At 36.5% G+C, this 15,185-nt stretch overlaps 1 protein-coding gene across 2 annotated transcripts in view; it reads right to left on the bottom strand.

The window, feature by feature from the left end:
- GBE1 (1,4-alpha-glucan branching enzyme 1) overlaps nt 1-15,185 on the bottom strand; it is a 145,564-nt gene that overhangs the window by 81,472 nt on the left and 48,907 nt on the right. For both annotated transcript variants that reach the window (XM_064643963.1, XM_064643964.1), the window contains exons 4-6: nt 5,148-5,273; nt 3,071-3,206; nt 103-193 (exon numbers count right to left, since the gene is read on the bottom strand). In XM_064643963.1, coding sequence (XP_064500033.1) covers nt 103-193; nt 3,071-3,206; nt 5,148-5,273 — 353 coding nt within the window. The remainder of the gene's footprint in view (nt 1-102; nt 194-3,070; nt 3,207-5,147; nt 5,274-15,185) is intronic.

Raw genomic sequence — 15,185 nt, 5'->3', positions numbered from 1 at the left:
ACTTTCCATTAAACACTCCCTTGCAAACACACATACAGAGATACTGATTTCAGTGGATGGGAAAGAAGGTAAAAGAACAGATGCTGAAGTACTTAAACCTACCTTGATGCTGCAAAGAAACTTGTGACCTGATAACCAAAACTGGCATAGTATGCATGTTCCATAATAGCCATCAGCTGGACACAGTTATACCCTATTAAAAAAAAAAAAGAAATATAACAAAAAAATTATGCCTTAAGGATAATTAAAAGAGGATTCAACACCTGCAACATTCATTTCAGTCTTCTCCCCTTTTAGTTGCCTTTGACTCTAGTGATCTACCACTAAAGATCCAGTAACTTTCAGGAGGCAATTCTACCTAATAGTTTATACTTACATGATCTTCCATTACAAAAGAAACAGTCAATTTGTCAAGTGATCTACACATAACTAGGAATATTGAAACTCCCAGGTGTAGAAAGAAATAAGTGATATGCGAGTATAACCTTTATTTAACTTCAGAATTAGCTATGCCAATCTGCACGTCCTGAACTTCTGCTTCACTTTTGACACTTGCAGTCTTTGGGTGTGGAATTACTCACTGGCTGCACATACTGTGTTAGAATCACAGAATAGTTTCTGTTGGAAGGGACCTTAAATGATCATCCAGTTCAACTCCTCTGCCATGAGCAGGGACACCTTCCACTAGACCAGGTTGCTCAAACCCCTTCCAGGGATGGGTCATCCACAACTTCTCAGGGTAACCTGCACCACCCTCACAGTAAAGAATTTCTTCCTAATACCCAAACTAAACATATCCTCCTTCAGTTTAAAGCCATTCCCCCTTGCCCTGTCACTGCATGACCTTCCAAGAAGTCATAGAATCATTGAATCAATCAGGTTGGAAAAGACCTCTGAGATCATCAAGTCCAACCCTTGATCCAACCCTGCCATGGTTACCAGACCATGGTGCTGATGCCACATCCAGTCTCATCTTCAAAACCTCCAGAGATGGTGAATCCACCACTTCCCTGGGCAGCCCATTCCAATGTCTGATCACTCTTTCTGTAAAAAATTTCTTCCTAATATCCAACCTAAACCTCTCCTGGCACAGTTTAAGATTGTGCTCTCTTGTCCTGCTGCTGGTTGCCTGGGAGAAGAGACCGACCCCCACCAGGATCCAACCTCCTTTCAGGGAGTTGTAGGGAGTGATGAGGTCTCCCACTCCAGCTTTCTTGTAGGCCCTCTTCCAGTATTAGGAGGCTCCTATAAGGTCTCCCTGAAGCCTTCTCCAGGCTGAAACTCAACTCTCAGCCTGTCTTCTCAAGAGAGCTGATCCAACCTGATCACCTGATCTTCTCCATGGCCACAGTGCTTGCCACACATCCTTAACCAAGGCAATCTTGAATATCAGTGAATAAGTGCCACAGATAACTACCAGGTGAGTACTACCAACAACAGATGACTTTCAGGTTTTATCTACAGGCTGTTAAAACTCATACTACCGCCACTTAGTCTGAACGAAATCTTCATTCTTTAGTTTAGACAAGATGCTGTGGGTTTTTTTATTGTTCTTGGGGTTTTTTTATAGCTATGACATTTAAAAACAGAGCTACTGTTAGAAGACAGTTGGCATGAGCTCAACAATTTGTAAGATTCATTGCTGGTTTATAATTCAGGCTCATTGTACTTATTCTTATTTACAGCATTTTTATAAATAAACAGCAACACAGGATCAAATTAATCTCATTCAATTTGCTTGCTATTTATTTCACTATTTGTCATGCACATATTTTTACAAACTATTAATATATTACAATTCTTATATAGTAATGTCTTTAAAAACTTATCCTAACAAGTAAGACATTCCACAACTGAATCTAACAGACCTTAAAAATACCTTTAAAAATACTTAACTCCCACAATGTCTACTTAATGTAAATAAGAAGGAACATTAGCTATCTAATTTTGATACTGCTTTTATTTTGAGGTGTATCAGCCTTTTCATGACATTTCTGTACGAAGAGAAATTCGTAGGTAAAGCAGAATGCTTTCCTAATTCTGTAAATCATATTAACCTCCTGGAACAACTGAAATTCCTTGGCAGTAAGGAGTCACAGATACATAATGCTGAATCCAAGTTTACTTTTTGTTGAGGGCCCCCAGACATGTAGATGTCCCTCATCCCACCTGCAAGCTTAACTTTATCCAAGGGCAAAAGCCACATTCTGTGAAACACTGATTTAACATGTAAACCTACATGAAAACATATGGCTTATTCAGGGACTCTGATAAATAAAATTAAAAAAACCTCAAGTACAAACACAACCACCATACACAGAGATTTCAACTATGGGTGTCACGTTTATTTTACAGCTGAGTGTAACAAAACATATTTCACCACAAGGCAGTAAAAGCCAGGAAGCTCTAATACTGTCCACTACAGACACAGTGCAAAGACACCATGGGAAAAAAATAATCCAAGAGAAATTGAGTAGAACAGTTTTGCTATGCTTCCTGAGATAATGGTGCCAGCTGTTTCATACATCCTCTCCAATATACTAGAAGTTTTTTTCTCCTGAAGAATATTTTTCACATTTAAAGTTTCCATGTTCTGATACTTCATAGCTACTGTTCAGGGATTAAAAACAAAACAAAAAAACCCAAAAAATGTACATTGCTTATTCTGGCAAAAAAACCCAAACAAATAAAAAAATCCATGTACTTCTTGCCCTCTCTTTAGAATCAAGCTTTACATTAGTAGAGCCATTTTAGAATGTAGTATTTTCTGAAGACTTTTTCACAAAACCAGCTCCTTTTTCAAGTTGAAAAGCATGCTAAAAGCAAACTGCCCTGCAATATTTATCTAGGCTTTAGCAATCACATTTTACTTCAAAACCTGCGAAATGGATTTTGATTCACATATCCTATTTCAGTCTTTGCTTCTTCTCCATAGATTTCACTTGTTTCTAACTTTTGCTCATTTAAGGATCTATTTTTATAGTATGTGTAATCAGAAAATGCAACTGTAAATACTTGACAGTTATCTTTTCTAATAAGAACACAAAGTACATAAATCTCTGTTACTTACCAAGATCCTTTATTCTAGGTAGTACATTGCATGTGAAGTTTTTATAAGAAGCTACTTTCCCTTCTGGGGAAGCAATCCCCACGTGAGATTCATAGATTCTTAGGCTTTTTAATCTCTTGGGGGAAGGATGCTTATGCTATAAGGAGAGAAAAAACAAACAAGTTGTCATTAGGAACAGCTTAGGAGTGTTGTCACAATCACATGATTTGCACAAAATGAAAAGCAATTTAAGGTTTCTTTTGTTTTTTTTCTGTAAGAGCAGAAACATTTCAAAAGTAATTAAGCATTTTAAACTGTTAAAGCAAATGTCTCTTTTAAATTAACATTTTTATGAATAAGAAACTGGACATTCCTGATTCAACACTTTTCTTATCCCCTTTTTTAATTACACTAAAGTGTACAAACTGACAGTAAACATTGCACTTAAGAGTTCTTCTGAATTACTATGAAGCTTGTTTGAAAATAAAAGAGAAAAATAGAAAGATAAGCTTTTATGTTTCAAGCAAACCTGCTTTTGCAGGTATGTGAAGTTGTCCTGCCTTCTCCAAACTGAAATTTGTAAACATTTTAGTCCTAAAGAATACAGTTCCATAGCACAGAGTAACCTATATTTCAATTACTTAGGACTAAGAAATAACTAAAAAATCCCAAGTCTGTAGATGAGTACACAGAATTTCCAGATGGAAGAAAATATTTAAAGAATACAGAGGCAATTGAAGTTAGTCACAAAACCTCTTCCTTACACTTGAAGAGCTTATACTTGATCAGGATTTTACTTTTTAAAAAAAACTGAGAAAGTCTGAGAAACTTTGGAAAACCACTCCGGAAAAGTAATGCTTAAAACTTATTTTTCCCCAAAAGACGTTTCTTTTCCTCCCTCTCACAATTAAGAAAAAATTGCAAGATTTTACATTCTATATGTTAGTTTATTATTCAAGTGAAATTTTGAAAAGGTAGGGGGAAAAAAATTAAAACCATATATATACAAACAGAAATTAAAGGGACAAGGAGAAGAACAGAACTTTTGATTGAGGTGTGTTGCCTGTGTTTTTCTTCCACTGGACACCTCCCCTATTCATAAAGGGATTCTTTATTTTTGCAGTAAAGCTTTGTCTGCACCCAAATGTTCTTGCCTCCTTTTCACTCCAGGTCATGTCAATCACTGCATTTCCAATTCCCTCTCCATTCCTTTTCTTACAGAGGATGGAGGTGTCACAAAGCGTCATAGACATTGTAGGTTACTACACTGATAAAAACTATACATTTAAATAAGAATTACTGTATATTATGTTTTCTATTTTTTTAAGAAAATATTTGCCATGTGAGTAACCCTTTCTTGGTCAAGCAGATGCTTCACAATTTCAGGTGGGTGCTCAAATTTAATTCAAAACAGAGGTTGCAGCTTCTCTTATACAGAACACTGCATACACTTGTAGAAAACATCAAGAATTGTGATATGAAGTAACACTTGGATGGTCTGAAGTTTCCAAATGTTCTCTGAGGGTATTTTTCATATATCAGCTAAACAGTTCTCTCTCTTATAGCAGTACGTGAGAAGTAAGAGGGCTTTAAACTCAATAAATGGATTTTCCTGATACCAGCAAACTAGGATTTGACTGGAGCACGAGCTTTTTGACTGGAGCACTTTTGAAAGCTTTTTTTCTGACTTCATACAACATTGACTTATTATTGAGTCCTGAACTTAGCATTTGCAGATAGCTAACTCATAAATCCAGTACTGATAATTCCCTGCTCTTCTCCGTACCAGGAAGGGACATTGAGTCATGGAACAGTTGTCAATCTTGCCTAACAAGTGAGAAACCAAGTCTAAAATACTACTTTAACAGGTAACTATTTTTCATATATTCTACAGAAGAATGAAAAAAAGTAGCTCAAAGCCATCCATCATCAAAGTCACCTGTTTCTGTCAAAGCCATGAATAAAACCCCTTCACTTCTCAGGTAGCTACTTTTAACTAGTTTGCAATCTCCCTTTTGTGAAATAACTCTTATTTTCTTCCAAACAGGGATACAAAGATGACATGATACACCTCTTGAAAATAATATTTAAGCCTTACTATATAAGACTGTGGTGGATTCCAGTGCACCCAATCATAATTCACTTTGTCTTCTTCACGGACTACATATCTCGCCCAAGGTGAAATACGATAGAGGAGGGCGCCGTTCTGAGCACGAATCACCACCTATAAAATAACCACAACATATGCATGCAGTCACATATAACTCACAGAACACCTCCTGTGCAAACCAGGGTGGGGAATGAAATAGTGCACCACGCAGAAACTTAATTTAAGGGACACACAAATACACAATGCAAGTTGAGAGAGGGAAAAATGACTCTGTTCACTGAGGTGATTTGTAAAGGGACAGTAAACCAAACATGCCAGACACAGGAGTGATGTTCATGAGCAAGAGCTGAAAGGTGAGGATGTATACAGGCTTTATGTAAGTAATGGGAGAAAAAGCCTTCCCAAATGGATTACTGTTAGGTTCCCTAATTTCCCCTGTCATTGCTATTTCCTTTCTGTGTTCTCATAAATTTAAATAGACATGCAGTATAATGCTATGAAGATGAGAACTGTGATTTGTTTAACTTGGCAAACAATTTAATAAGCCAATTTTAATATCTTAATTTCATCTTCTTTTCTATGCTCTGTGAGTCCTTATCAATGTCATATAGACCAGAACCACAAATAACACAAGAAAGCACAGGACAGCTTTTGGGTCAAAGAGAGGAAAAAGTGAAATTTAAATTGCTGGGTTTCTTCTGGTGTTTTTCAGTGTCTCTGTTATCCTTCATCATTCTAATGCTAAAACAAAGTATCACTGTTGGTTTTACTCTCCATATTCGGTTTCCACTATTTTATAAGAGGACATGAAAAGGGACCATTATTTCATTTGAAAGCTCATAAAGCTTCCCTTCACCAGAAAGAGTGACCAAACACAAACTAGGAGCTCTTTTGGACTACTTTAATTTTACAACAGAAAAGCAAAATTGAAATAATGATTAGGATGATGTTGAAGAAGACACTGCACTTGAGGAGGTGATGTTGCTGACTGGAAGAGTGTTGCATATTTAGGAAGTAGGGCCTCAGTGCAGAAGGAACATCACCACTCTGGTTTTGCTTCGCATCTTGGCTGCCATTATAACAGTAACACAGAAGGTTTCCAAACTTACAACCTAAAAATGTACAAGCAAGTGAAGTCCTGCAATTCTTAATTCTGCTTTTGTTAAGAAATCGATGGCTGGGTTTTTAAAAACAAGTGTCTTGTCTTTGCTCCCAATTCCTAACACATAGTCTGGAAGAGGACAATTATCAAAGAATTGCCTTTTTGCCTCTGGCAAGTGTCTTTCATTGTTTTGATAATCTGTATCCTTAACCTAACCACAGAAAAAAGCAGAATCATAGTATCATAGAATAGGTCAGTTGGAGGGGACCTTTTTAAGGTCATCTAAAGCAACAAGGAGGAAAATATGCAGAAAGATGATGGAAGCTGATAGAGTAAGGCAAGGAAGTAGGATTGCTGTGTCTCAGTATGTACTACTACAACAACTCCAGTTCAAAATAGGTCTTATAGGAAGGAGTAATTGAGACTAACCACCTCATCAGAAAAAGCTGAGGAAGTTATTGAAAACACTGTACAGTTGCATGGAAAATTTCTTCTGGTAACTGTGCTAGAAAAGCTGGCCCAAAGAGTATTTCTGCATATTATGTCAGCACTGTTAGGATCCTCCTTGCTGATAGCATTGACAATTTGCAAGTTACTCTTAAAATAATAAAACTTATCTCCTCTTTCTGATAAGATACTCTGATGATGCTATTGCTTCTTTTTATTATTTTCTCCTGATCTATCCATCACAGAAGTAAGATGATTACTGAATATAAAAACCGTAACTAATTATTCATGTTGGCAATCCTTTTTCTTTCATATTTTAGGGCAATTTATACTTGACAGGCTTATGAGGGGTGGGTACCACTTAAGAAATATGAAGTAATTAATCTACATTCAGAACATTATTTAATTAGATGCAGTACTGGTTTAATCCAAAAATGATCCTGGAGGGGGGGAAAGTTTATTTATTATGATATACAAAACCCAGTCATGTACTGTCTTTAATTTAAATCATTAAGCAAAGAAAAACAGTTAAGAAAAAGAGAGATTATAAATCCATTTAAAAGAGCAGCCAGTTATCTCACTTTTTAAATTCACACTTCTACAGTTATGCTGCACATGTAAAATAACCATAGCTCTGGTATCCCATCCTTCTGACAACGTATAAGAACTTCTGTTGCTCTGTAGTCACTCAGCTCAAATTGACCACACTTTCCCTCACTTTTGAGGCATCAGTGCATTTGATTTACCAGCTTTTCAGGAGTCATTTTGTTGAAGTACTAGCTTTGCTTTTATTCGAAACACCTACAAAGTCAAGTTTAATGGTTGGATTTTTCAGGAACTGAGAGACTTATAGGGACTCATACAAGTTTCTATCAACTTTCACAGTCAGAATTTTAATAGCTAGAACTAAAACTTCCAAGAAGAAAAGACAAACATTTATTTGTCATATATTATGATAGTAACAATGTCAATATATGAACTGGTGGTGGAAATCTACCACTTTCAGAGTTGAGTTTATACACTTCAACAGTATTAGACTTTAGAGTCTGCTCTATTTTAAGGCTCACAATCTAAATTTTGGGGTTCATTTATTTTAAAACTTTACTTTCAGTTCTATTATGTGAAGATAAGAAAACTTCCATTGCTTAAAGGAAAAGGATATATTTATCCGACAATAGAAGCCACAAAATTTAACCATGCCAACATCAAGAAAAAAAAAATCACTAAAAATGTGGGGGGAGCACTTATTTTAAACAAATTTGTTGCCTTCTTCACAGTGTAGGAGGTGTTAAATATTTTTCAAATATATCCAGCCATGGTTGCAGATTAACCTCACTACAACAGTAGAAACCTCAGTTTTGCTTATGTGTTGCTGTAAGTTTTGAACATCATGGGCTGTGCACAAAGAAAGTAGAGTCAAAAGGAACATCACTAACACAGAAAAGGAATCCTTACAACACTAAAGCTGGTAAAGTTGAATCCTTTCAGTGTCTGGTTTACAGAAGCATAATCAACACAGCATTCTTAGACCTCTATCAAGTGATCCCAGACAAATTCAATTCTTGATTCCTATGCTTGCTTAACACTTTTTCTAATTTTATGTGAATTTCATTTACAGAATCACTCCTAGGTTTAATTACCAAGCTCTTCACTCAATCAACTTATACTTCTCTCCTGATACTGTAGAAGGTTGATCTATAAGCTGTAAATAGAAAGACTTCAAATAATATTTTCTAAAGTTTATTGGGACAGAAACCCCATACCATGCCTGGTTGACACATGAGAAAAAAAAAAAAAAATTGCAAAAAGCTGAATGGTGCCACAAAACAAAGAGCAATTAGGCCCAAGACTGACAAAAACAACACTAATGAAAACACCCCAACAGCTTTCATTCCTATATTTGCTTTGGCATTTCTTGAAATAATTGCACCCAAGTAAAAGCTGTACTAAAAGGAGTAATAATATAAAACATATACAAAACCAAGACAGATAAAACCTCTTGCTCCACTCACCCCAAACTATTACTTGTGGTCCATTCTATAATGGACATAAAAAGTTCAGACATAAAAAGTATCTGCCATGTGTACTCTGCATGTGCTGCTATGAGTTTTGTAGGTATAAAGAATACTGAACATAGTCACTACACAGCCCTTTTGACAAGTGCCTATAAGTCTATTTAACAGATACTGTATTTTTGCTCCAAATTAGTCTGAACTGAGTAAAACCAATTTCAGAAAAGTTGCAGCTTAAGGTAGCTACCATTTAGTCCATCAACACTTTAGAGGTGACTTTACATTTTCTAATTAACTCAAGAAAATGTTCTCTAAAGAACATATATAACATTATGATGTTCGTTAAATTGGCTTCTACAAACTTGCCTTGGGATTTACGTACTTCATTTTCAAGAGCTATGTCTTTGTTCTTTCCCTAAGGTATATGAGGAGACACACCACACCATTTGATACAAAAACTACTGTTTGTTTAAACTGTTAAAAGTATCCAAAACTGGTTAAGAAGAAAGAAATCTGTATCTCAAAAACTGTTACATTTACAAAATGACAGATGTAAAGAACTGGCCACCATCTACATTAAACATCTCTTTGTCTGAAACATAAGATAAAGTAGTATTTTACAGTCAAACTGCATAATAGGAGGACAACATAATGGTTATTTTTTTGTGTGTATAGAAGGAAGTCTCTTACAACGGCCAGCCTCTGTTCAGAATTCTATTAAAAAGTCTTTCCCCGACTTGCCCAATCTCCAAGATGTCTCACCCAGCAGAAATTTCTAATAAAATAATGTAGAAGATTCAAAGTTAGTCATGTCAAATTTGCCTACATCAACTCTACAAATGGCTCACCCTGTGTAGTTTTGGTTTTTTTCCCCCTCCTCTGGTGGTAAAAACATTCACATAATATGTAAAAATGCAAAATCCTTGATGAGACCATTGAAAGTCACATGATTTTGGCTTTGTGTGTTTTGTATTCATTTTCCATTATAGAGATGTTGGGTGTATTTTCAAAATTTCTATCTGAAGTGTTTAGCCCACTTGAAGTTTAGCATCCAAACCCACTGTAATTAGAGCAGTGGATTTTGTAGATGAATACACCCAAGATAGCAAAAACATGTGTTGGCAACCTGAGGTTTAAGGCTTCAGTGCTACTGCAGTGATTAATTTTGAAGTAAAAACTTTCTGATCAGAATAAAAATCAGCAGAAAAACAAATGCATGGTTGCAGTAAAAGGAAACCCATAACCCACAAAGACTGGCTTTGAAGGTATGTAAAAACTAGTGTGCAAGAATTATCCAAATGCTGGACTGCTGAAAGACAAGGCAGGACCTAAATCTCATAAGAACATTAGTATAAAAGTCACATTGTCCACTAGAGTATAGGAAACTCATGAAACGGAGAGTTAGCTGTAGGATAAAACCAAGTATAGAGGTTATGGGTCTGTTTGGATGATCTTTAAAACTCTCAAAAGGAGTTTATTACAGTTAAGGGGAAAACATCACTCTGAGGGCAGTCCAGTGCCATAAAGAAAAAGGCAATAACGCATTTGGAGCAATTCAGAAGCTGAAATAGGCTTCATTTAATGTAATGGTGCTGCCAATGCAGAACAAGCAAGATTCAGGGGCCTTGAGTTTTCTGACATTTGAGACTCTTGGGTATCCCACTATTCTGCCCTCCCAAAACAGCACAGGTCTTCCATATCACCTCCACTACATCCGACAACCCCTTCTGGATGTCTCAGGGTATTTATAGGAAAACTCTTGCACTTACAGCCAGGCAACTTTCAACTTACTGTGTCTCAGGGAAATTTGCTGGCTATTTATAAACAGAAGCCACACATTTTTTCTTACACTATCTACAAGGATAAGTCTGAAAGTTTTGCAACACTTTAAAAAGTTCTCTCACAAATGTAGATAAAAAGTAAACCCATGTGTGAAATGGAGCTTAATATGGCCATGCTATTAATGACAGAGACATTGTTATTTTCACAGATGAAACTGTGCAGAAACAGGTCACAAACCACTGCATTTAAAATTCAAATGTCTATGAATAACCTTTTTTTCTTTTTCTGTTTGCCTACCTTCATCTTCTCTTCACATCAGCTCCATTTGGCTACCTCAACTTCCAGTCTACACATACACAGATCTTCAGAACAGGGTGAGAGAATAATTCAAGTGACAGTTGCACAAAAGATTGGGCAATTTCTCTGCTCACCTACCATTCCTTTAGTTGTCAGTTCCTGCATTTAAAGTAGACCTCAATTCCATACATGAGCATTTTATTTGATTATGATGTGTGCTCCCATAAGGTGTCTGCCTCTGTTTCCACTGACTAGAATATAGGGTCAAACAATAGAAATAAAAAGCCTTGTTGCCTTGATGATTCCTTATTTTTCAGACACCTATTTTCATTTAAAACTATCATCTGGTAAGTTTTATTTTTTGGTTTTTTTTGGTTTTTTTTTTTAAGACAAAAGAATAAAGAATTTAGACATATTTCTGCTGCTTGAGAAATTTGTTATACAGTGGTTTGTCATTTATACTCAAGTTGAGGAAAGGAAAATGAGGAACTGATAACTAGATAACTGGAATATATGCAAGCCAATAAACTGCTCCGAAACACTGTATTATTATTTCATTACTTTAATAGCTTGAAAGCAGTTGGAATGATTGTTGGTGTATGTGGCTTTTAATACAACGATGAAATTAAATCAGCCATCAAACCAACAATAGCTATTATAATGAGAGAATGGACTAGTTTTAATATAAATATGGAAATGTCAGTGACTTGTTATTTATATAAGGGCAATAAGCTATTATTTCAGTATTTTACAATCGATAGCATTTCATTAGCTTCAGATCTATTCATTTCTGAGACAAGATTATCCAAATTCGAAAGCCACAGGAACACAGGTGGAAACACCACCTCATCTCAGTAATATGCATCTGATTTAAAAGCAAGTTCAGCCCCAAACCTAAAAGGTGGACAGGATAAGCTGTTAAGAGACTCTCCAGGAAGTTTGTTAGGTGCCATAACAACATAACCAAATTTTTCTACTGCATGAAATGCAGTAGAAATTTAATATCACAGTATTTCCCTCCCTCAGTCGTTCTATAAGTGCAAGGAGAAGGAAAACCACAAAGATGGTTTTTAGTATAATGTGCACTGTAGAGAAATAAAGACTACATTTTGACTTTTGCAAAAATAAGGTAAAAAAGAGAAAGCACTAATAATTTACAAGAATACAAAAGATTCTGACCCAATATACTTCAGACACATTGCTGCTGTAAGAAAACCTGGTCTTAAATTTTATTTCCTAAATGCTGTTGAGTTTCAAAGACAGTTCCTGCATTCTAGACACTGATACAATCCTACTGTAAGATCATTTATCTTTTTCTTAAAATTGTTGATCCTTTTCTCAACTCCCTCAAGTTGCTACAGAAACAGAGAATCACAGAATTGTTTAGATTGGAAAAGATCACTGAGTCCAGCATCACTGTGTTTACCACTAAATCATGCCCCCAGCTGCCATATCCACATGTTTTCTAGAACACTTACAGGCATGGCATTCCCCCACTTCCCTGGGCAGCTTGTTCCAATGCCTAACCACCCTTTCAGTGAAGAAATTTTTCCTAATATCCAATCCACATGTCCCCAGGCTTAACTTGAGGATTTCCTCTCATCCTGTCACTTGTTACCTGGGAGAAGAGACCAACCCCCACCTTGCTACAATCCAACAGCTGAAAGTGCCTTCCCCTGCACACCTCAGCCATCACCTTTTCTTCCACAAAGCAAACCCAATCTTGAGTTTAGCCCCTAGGATACAGCACACAGTTCTGACAAGCTTTTGCCAGTGGATGATGTAAATTTAGCCCACTTGCAAGAGCAGCTGAAATCACATCACCACCCCACCCTCCTCACATACACAGAGGAAGGTGGAAGAGGGCAACTATTACCAGTCTCTTTCTACAGATCTGCACTGGTTTGGGAGAGAAGTACTAGTCTAGAGGGTATGTTTGGCTCTTAATACATGGCACCACAGCAGAACACTTTCTGCTACTGCAATGCAACCTGCTGCAGAACCCGGGGCCAGAATTTAAAGTTTCTTGGTTGACAGTTTGCTTCAAAGAAGGTTTAGATAAAAATACAAAAGCCTGAAAAAAAATTGGGATCTAACAGCACTGTTGAGAGCATTATTTCTGTAATTGTCTCACTCTACCTGACAGATTTTTAGAGACCAGATAAAACATTTCTCTCTCTAATAGCCTCAGAAATAGAAGGCAAGGAATGAAGAAGAAAACACAGCATCACTAGTGCCTCGCTCTTCTTGCTACTACACAGCCCTTCCTAACAAAGCTTGGGAGAGGCAGCAAGGAGGAAAAGGAATCAGAAGCTGTTCAACCCTTCAGCTTCCCCTAGTCAGGAATACCTTTCCAAATGGACCCTCCACCCAAACTGGTGGGGCAAGACACATGGTAAATGGGCGATCTTCCAGAACTCAACTTCCTCTGAAAAGCTTTACCATACTCCATTCCTGCTGTTCCCAACAACCAAGAAATCAGGCGTATCTGTCAAGGTGCTTGCAGTCACTGAAGTTATTTCCTAACAGTGAATTGAGTACAAACCTTGAAATTAAGTTTTGCAAAGAATGGACAGCATGTTGCTTCTTCCAGGCTGTTCTCCTTCCTAAATTGCAAAATCAGTTACACCGGAAAGGAAAAGTAATAGAACACCAGGCACATGATTCAGAGTCTCCCTTTCTCCAGCTTTATTTTCCTTATCAATTTACAGTTACTGTCAAAACTAAGTCAGCTGATACAAAGCTATCTGGTTTGTTCTTTTTCTTCAAGTAATTTTCTGGCCACTAAATCAGCTAAAGGGGCAAGCATTCAAATCAAATATTGAAAAAATATTCCTTAGTTATCAGACACAAAATAGTGCTTTTGAGTTGGTTTACATGTTTAACAAAGTTCTGCAGATGAATTTGTGTAGTTCAGTAATCACTAGAGAGAGATTTATTTGCTGTGCAAACTATTTTTCTGTAAATATATCATGACATCAGCTTTCATAATCTAAACTTATTAGGGATATTAAATATTTGTTCACAATTCCCCCTTCTTTCAGCTTGCCTTCCCCCCCAGGGAAAGAAAACAAATTAAAAATAAAGTACAATCAAGATATGAGAGAGGCAAAAGCCTATCTTCTAAGCCAAGTAACTAAGTCATGCCTTGACTTTCCAAAAGAGGGAGATATAGCTCCATTTGTGAGTTAAGTATTTCTATTGCTTTCAAGAACTTATGAACATGTTTACCTAGTTTACTAGATCAGATTAAAATGGAAAACTTTTGCTCTTTTTTTTTTATTTCCATGTTTCTCTTAGAAAACTGAGAAAAATTAGTAAATGGTAACAAAAAAAAAACAAACTAGAAAACACTATATTATCTGTTTGAATATAAAACTAACTCAAAAGATGAAGCCAGTAACCCAGTATTACAAAATATCTACATAGAGAGAGATAAAAACAACATAGGAAAATCAAACTGTTAAAATCCAGGAAACCATAGGAGAGTTGTTAAAAATGAAAGCAAAATCAATTGGGAATGTTTCTGTGTGATGTTAACAGGCACAAGTGTAGGGACAATGCTTCACTTAATCATCCAGGTACATGGATTTGTAATTGTTAGCTACACAAAGGTGGCATCATTAGATATGAGGGACAACCAGTTTATTTTTACAAAGGAACAACACACATTTGTGCTGAGGGATAGCATTCAAACTTCTCTTTCAGTCTAGAATCCAAACTTCGAAAACTTTTTCCAAAACCAAAATCAAAAAATCAAAGGAAAACTGGAATCTCTAAAACACAGTTCAAAAAATACTTTTTCTGCTGCTATAACTTAACCAGAATCAAGTTACCATAACAACAGTGGTGTAGCTCAAATACTATTAAAATTCGTAGGCATGATATAAAAACATTCCTACATGTATTATGTTAGCCCCTTAATTAAGATGCTTGGGGTACAAAAGCATGGTTTGAAAAGCAACCATAATAAAGCACATTATACGTAATAAGTGTAAATTATTAGAGTTGCTTCAAGCCATGTCAAGCAGAGAAGAAGTTGAGGAAGTGTGTAACAGGGGCACCCAAGCACCCACTCACCCTCACAGCTATGAAGAATTTGTATAAAGGAGAACTGCTGCATAATGCACCTTGCAACGGGGTGCTTGTGGCATGGTGGGTTTACTTTTTGATTCTCCATTCACAGCTGTTTCAAACTGACAGTGAAACATCTTTTGGAGATGAGGCAGGTCACGCTCAACACCTCTGCTTCCTGTCACATACTCCCACAGTGCCTTATGAACTGGGATAGTCTACAGCCCCCAACGGTGCTTCCACTGTCCTCTCCTGTTGCTGTTGTCTCCCTGTTCAACAATTCAGGAGACCTTAGGTCACACATTCTTTGCT

Source organism: Pseudopipra pipra, chromosome 2 (assembly GCF_036250125.1).
Source record: "Pseudopipra pipra isolate bDixPip1 chromosome 2, bDixPip1.hap1, whole genome shotgun sequence".
Classification (NCBI taxonomy): Eukaryota; Metazoa; Chordata; class Aves; order Passeriformes; family Pipridae; genus Pseudopipra; species Pseudopipra pipra.
The sequence above is the reverse complement of the archived record's forward strand: the minus strand, read 5'-3'. Positions and strand labels throughout refer to the sequence as shown.